Source organism: Phaethon aethereus (genome assembly GCF_964289735.1).
Source record: "Phaethon aethereus genome assembly, chromosome: 2".
Taxonomy (NCBI): domain Eukaryota; kingdom Metazoa; phylum Chordata; class Aves; order Phaethontiformes; family Phaethontidae; genus Phaethon; species Phaethon aethereus.
The window spans coordinates 74,973,221-74,979,984 of record NC_138582.1 but is presented as its reverse complement, the minus strand read 5'-3'; the positions used below and the strand labels follow the sequence as shown (position 1 = coordinate 74,979,984).

General features: G+C 37.5%; 1 protein-coding gene across 1 annotated transcript in view; it reads right to left on the bottom strand.

Annotated features, from left to right (window-relative positions):
• Positions 1 to 2,649: 2,649 nt before the first annotated feature.
• The window catches only part of GALNT1 (polypeptide N-acetylgalactosaminyltransferase 1), a gene marked incomplete at its 3' end in the record, with an annotated part of 48,666 nt that continues 44,551 nt past the window's right edge, over positions 2,650 to 6,764 (bottom strand). Inside the window, exons 10-11 of the mRNA XM_082015434.1 lie at positions 5,959 to 6,093; positions 2,650 to 2,796 (exon numbers count right to left, since the gene is read on the bottom strand). Coding sequence (XP_081871560.1) covers positions 2,650 to 2,796; positions 5,959 to 6,093 — 282 coding nt within the window. The remainder of the gene's footprint in view (positions 2,797 to 5,958; positions 6,094 to 6,764) is intronic.

Here is a 6,764-nt window from a genome sequence, read left to right as displayed (position 1 = left end):
GTTACACAGTAAGAAAAAACACAATGCTTTTTCCCCACCCCCCCAAAACAGGTTAAATAAGAATAGCTACAGATGTTCTAAAAATTCCAACCGAAGACTTCAGTATAGGGATTAGGTGGAAAGGAATTAACTATGTCTGTAACTCTGAAAGGATATAGTCAACCAATACTCCTATGCAAGTCTGGGACATAGAGGTACTATGCCTGTAAGCGCAGGACCGCCACCGGGAGACTACAGCTAAACAGAGTCACTGAGGCAACTCACTTTCAGCAGGGAGCCCTGACGACAGCCACCACATCTGTGGCAAGAGAAGCTAGAAGAAAACTATGCGTGAGAAGCTATTCTGTGGCCATCTTTGAAAGGTGTTTAATACAACAGGAATAGTTGAAATGCACATTACTCTTCACTGGCAATGTTTTTAAAAGGGATCAATTTCAAGTTTGGGAAATTGTTTCTGAACTAATACATAACCTCATTTTCACCCACCCCCCACAAAAACCAAAGCTAGTTTGCTAGGATAAACTAAAATAAAATCCAAAACATGATCCAAACCATCATGCACTTGCAACACGCAGAAGGCTGCAAACAGTATTTTGGTGGGCTAGTATGCAGTATCAGACCACCACAAACTGTACTTCAGAAACAGTATAAAAGCAAGAGGGACAACAGAGGATCTAAGGAGCAAGAAAATGTATCAATTACAAATGATGACACTGTCACCCATCCCATCCTCTTCACTGACTGTACCAAAGGAGGAGTAAGTCTTCTCATATAACCACTAAGACAGCATTGTTTTTTTGAAAAGTCATTTGGGCACAGTTCAGTATCTTTCAGATAAATGTACCATATCATTACTTTCATAAATCCACTTTGACATCCTAAGATTTGCAGGGCTATCCAAAAAGAGGGGTCAATAAAAGACAGTTATATATTTAGATGCTTTATCTGATACTAGTCCCACATCAACTCACCCTACATATTTTTAAAGTAGCAACATAATACTGCACTTTGTTAACATTTCCCCTGCTTTGGGTATGAAAACTCTTGAGTACTGCTGCAGACGTAATGGAGATAACACAGACTGAAGCACCTTGGAATAGCAAATCTGAAATGGCTGTAATAGCCAAATATAATTCCACACAACGTTTGCATGAGTCTAGGTTTAATTTGCTTTACAGGACAGTTGGCCAAACAATGACATTTATCATAAAAATATCCTCTCCATTAAGCAAATCTCATTTTTCTTTCCAAAAGAAAATTCAATGTATACTCTGAGCATTCAAGATCAGCCCACACAGATTTTCCTTAACAAAACAAAGCAATTCAGTTAAAAAATGCGTATCAATGTAATGACGTAGTCATATTGCTTTTGGCTATGTTAATTTTAAAAACCATGCCAATTTAGCTATTTTTCTTTAGGTTTTATTAGAAAAAAAAGCAGCAGATCAACATTACAATTCAGAGTCTAATCTAAATATGCACTTGACACTGAAGCACATCTGAATATGAAGTGAAAAAGGATTCCAGAAAACCTTCAGTTTTGCCAATCTCCTGCTACCCAAATAATGTATCTTTTCTTCTGGCTTTCCAATGACTGAAATCAAACAAGAAACAAAGATTTATTGCTATGAAAACGAAACCATAGTACAGTAGTATGAGTCTGGGGCGCTAAGCATATTCTATCAAGTTAACTTAAATTTCAAAGTGTACTTAAATCTTTTGTTTGGCCATGAAAGTCCATAAGCTGACTGACCCAAGTATAAACTGAAACGGCAGGTCTGGACAAAAAAAGTTAGACAGCATGTTAATCTCCAGTTTTCAGACAGTAATAAAAAGATGCAACTCCAACAGCCAAGAAATTAAAATTAAAAAAAAAAAAAAAAGAAAGAAGTTGATCAGACATTCAAGAGCTAAGTTTATTCTTATGCTCATTTTGTTTGCGCCCAAAATAATTTTCGACCCACCAGAAAAAAAAAAAATAGTATTTATGGACTATCACACAATCGAAAAAGAGAAACAATTTCTTCTTGACTTCGTTATTTTCCCCCACTGAGGTATAAAATCTACATATAAATTTGATACTTCACTATAACAAATTGTACTTTTTCATAGTTCTGATTTAGTTTCCATTAAACCCTGTTTACTTTTTGTTTTTAAACCACAGAATTCTTATTTCATGTTACTGAATCTGGTTTCCGGCTCTCTCTCTCATTTATTTGTGGATCTATATTTAGCAGTCTGGTTACCACTGCTAACCAGGAAAAAAAAAAATCTTGGAACTTTCTTCATTACAACAGCACGTTCAGCAGAGGTTACTGATGTGCAAGCAAACTACAACGATAGGCAGCTCTTCAGAGAGACTATTTCACTGATTATGTTTCCACTGTCCAAATGTTCTCTAAATTACTTGCTGGAAGAAACTCTTTCGATCTTGTAAACATCAGTGGGTGCAGTTTCACTAGTATGTGTGGTAGTTTCACATCCTTATACAGGAAGGCTGGTTCACAGCTACTAAGAAGCTGCAGGAGTTCTAACAGCTGACGAACTGTGAGTTCTGCCATGCAGAAGTTCCTTCTGTTGCTACTTAACAGTGTAGCCAAAGTATCAGCCGAGGTAGCCCAGTCAATCCTTGCTTTTCTTTAGAACCTCTCAGAATATTTCTGGAAGGGTGACATTGCGAAGCAGCCACTGCTGGGAGCGGCTGCCATTGCAGTCTCTGATGCTGGGTACCTGGCTGTCCTCTTCGGTGGCTTTATCCAGGCACTGGTTACTGTTCACATGCAACAGGGTTAATTTCTTGAAGACAAAATAAAAATAAATTAGTTTTACAAAAGTCACCATGCATAAGCTTCGCAAAAAGTTTCTAGTGGCCATGAAAATTCTTCTATATGTAAGGAGGAACTGGACAAGACCTCTCGGTTACTGACTCCAGATCCCAATCCTAAAGAACACTTAAATATGCTATTTGATGTTGTAGATACTAAAAACATTGCTTCATGAAAACAGAACAGTCTGAACTTTTAAACAATGTTCTTTATCAAGCAATATCCACCATTCCTTAAATAGGACTATACAGCTAGGGAACTTTGAGGAGCTAGAAATTAAAGTTTGGTAAGATATAAAACTTCAATTATTAATTATAATATTAGATTTGATCACATCAGAATGAACATACTGAATATGTATTCAAAAAAACTGTTTTCTCCTCAGTTAGGGACACAGAACTGACATTCCACTATCTTCTTTTAGTACTATATCCTTAAAAAGTATGTTCTTTTAAAAAAAAGATGTGTACAAATTCACATACATATATAACTTTTCCAACACCTACTAATCTTACTTATGCAATATTCCATACACCACTTCATCTACCTCAGTACTATCCTCATGGAGAAGAGATCTTCATAAGCTGCGCTTCCTGCCACTGTACTATGGATACTCATCAGTGCATCAACTTGTCTATGGTACTGACTGACATTACTATCAGTATTTCTTCTCTCACTCAGCAGCACAACCAGGACACTGGACTGACTGGAAAATAGCAGAACAGGCGAGCCGCCTTATGTGCACAAGCAGCAAAGGGTAAAAAAAAAAAGCCCACAAAACAAAAAACAACAAAACAAATAAAACAAAAAACCCCAAACCAACCAAAAACTGAAGCACATCAGTCTCCTGCACTCACACAGCCACTGAAGAATGTTGAAGAATGAAGAAGGAAGTTGGAATAGACTTAGGTAGACAAGTAACTAACACAAAGTTTCGCCCCCCACCTTCCTAGCCAAGAAGGCCAACAGTGTCCTGGCCTGTATCAGAAATAGCGTGGCCAGCAGGAGTAGGGAAGTGATTGTGTACTCGGCACTGGTGAGGCTGCACCTTGAATCCTGTGTTCAGTTTTGGGCCCCTCACTACAAGCAGGATGCTGAGGTGCTGCAGCATGTCCAGAGAAGAGCAATGAAGCTGGTGAGGGGGCTGGAGCACAAGTCCTACGAGAAACAGCTGAGGGAACTGGGCTTGTTCAGTCTGGAGAAGAGGAGACTGAGGGGAGACCTTATCGCTCTCTACAACTACCTGAAAGGGGGTTGTGGCAACATGGGTGTTGGTCTCTTCTTCCAAGTAACTAGTGATAGGACGAGAGGAAATGGCCTCAAGTTGCGCCAGGGGAGGTTTAGACGAGGTATTAGGAAAAAATTCTTTACTGAGAGAGTGGTCAAGCACTGGAACAGGCTGCCCAGGGAGGTGGTGGAGTCACCATCTCTGGAAGTGTTCAAAAAACATGCAGATGTGACACTTCGGGACATGGTTTAGTGGGCATGGTGTTGTTGGGTTGATGTTGGACTTGATGATCTTAAAAGGTCTTTTCCAACCTTAATGATTCTGTGATTCCTTTTTCTTCCTGGTAGACATTAAAGGAAACAGGCTTCTTACATGTGTCCTGAACAGAGGCAGAAGGAAAAAAGAAAACTACAGAAAAAAAATCACCCACCTATGTGGGCAGAAGTTCTTGCTAAGTATTCTCTAACTTGTTTTTGTGCTTTATTAGTCAGCTTTCAGTAAAGTTCTGAAGATTATACCTAGATTCTCCTATTTGACAGAACAAAGAGGAAAGACACATACAACCAAATTTATGGCTGAGGATTGACACAGGGGAAGTCTGTTTTACAGTCTGTGGCAATGACTGCAAGACAGACTACTACAATTAGCTGTCAAAAGATGCAATGTTCTTACCATTGATAAGATAGAAACAAAATAAAAAGCACTTGCTGTTTGGTGAATCACTGCATGTAGTAATGTTATTCATCTTATTTACTTAAGTCAGGTAAACTAACTACATAAAAAACATGAATGAAGGGTTCCCAAGACTCAAATTTAATAATTTCAATTAACTTCTAATCCTGAAAGCCTTCAATAGCTTTCTTCAGTCTCCTATCAGCAGTTGCTAGCAACGTGCAAAAATCCTAGTAGAGTTCCACTGTCTTCCACATTAACAGCCATCCTAATAAAAAAAAATCATCCACACATATTTCCTTTTAGTCTTAAAGGCTGTACATTTCATTAACACCTGAGCTATTAATATCTACAGCAAGTCTATTTAGTTAGAAATACTACCCCCCCTTTGTTTTTTTTACATCAGTGAAATTACTTTTTAGTAGCTAAATATCTACACGTTCTCTTTATAAAACAGTCATCATGATTATACTGGCCAGATTCTTCTTCCACTAATTGTCTCGCAACTGTCTTTAACAACAACTGATTTTAAATTAACAAGCTTGAGAACTATTTTCTTTTTTCTAAGTTGCCATGCCATAAGTCAAAGTTCTTCACGGCACTACTCAATCACAAAATTGGTTTTAGAGCTTGCAAATCAAATTAGTGATGAATATATCAACAGACAGTGATTTCTGGATCTGGCAGTTCAACCTATGAACTTCAATAAAATAAATTTGAATATTATGTACAAGAAACAGAATGATTACAATAAAGTTGTTTTAAGCATCTGTAGAGATACTGTAGAGATAAACATACGACAATTAGAAATGTAAAATCTTCCATATAAAAATTGAGATGCTGATTTTTCAATTAGAAAAGCATTCCTTTTAACCTTGTGGATCAGAATTTGTCACAAGATCATGAGCATTATCTTTTACTGGTCCAGTAGATACCTGCAATACTTTTTCGTTGTTGATCTTACACTAGCAGACTATCTTTCTCCAGAGGCTCCAAAAGCACATTGAAAATATTCTTCTAAAAGCTCCCCCAAAACTCACCAGGCAATTAAATCAATACAGATGCCCACTGACTGACTACACCAGGAATTAATAAGAAAGTGAAGATAATCCTGACTTTGTTTCCTGTTTTGACTGTTAAATAGCGGTCCCACACTGGAACATGTTGCTCTCTAGGCTCATGTTAAAACCCAAATTGACTCGTTTTAATGTCACAAGTCATTAGAAGACTTACCACCGGATCATATTCCCAAAGTTGATTTCCTTTTAGGTGGTGGCACTTGAGCATCGTTACTGGGCCATTAAGTTTGGATACATCTAAACACAAATCATCTGTTCGAATTTCTTTGTTGGCAGTATACGAGAAAACCTAAACAAAAAAAAAAAAGAATTAGAGGAACTGAAAAAAAAGGTTCGACTAAAAGATTCCTGGGGCAGGGGGAAGGGGGAAGATTTGTACATTTCTTCATTAATATCCACTATTTTTTTTCTTTTCCCTTCAGCATACATAGAAAGATTTTATATTTATTCCCTAAAAAAAAAAAAAACAAAAAACAAAAAACCACTGTATGAACAAGCTCTTCAGTCAAAATTGACATTTTTTGAATTGCTGACTGCTTCCTGCATAGAAACAGGAGGTTCCCCAACACACGTAATCTCTGTATACTGGAAAACAATTGAACAAAAACCCAGACATAAAATAAGTTCTAGAACTGACATTCAAAAAAAAGTACATTAAAAACAGCATTTCAGGTACAGGGGGTTTTTTTGGTGGTTTTTTTTTTTTGTAAGTAACGATGCCAATCAGGAGGTCTAACCAGAAGACAGTTCCAGTGAACCTACAGAAGGAAAAGCCTAGCTTGTAGCCATCTCCTCCTCCCCTCATTTCATTTTTGACTTGAAAGTTGAACTAAAACCTACTGCAATCAGGCCTCAAAAACCTACAAATGACAAACCACCAACAAATCTTCTCAGACATTTCCTCTTACAGGCATCTTCTTCAATGAGGGTTTCCTAAACTTTACAACTTACGTGTGTTCT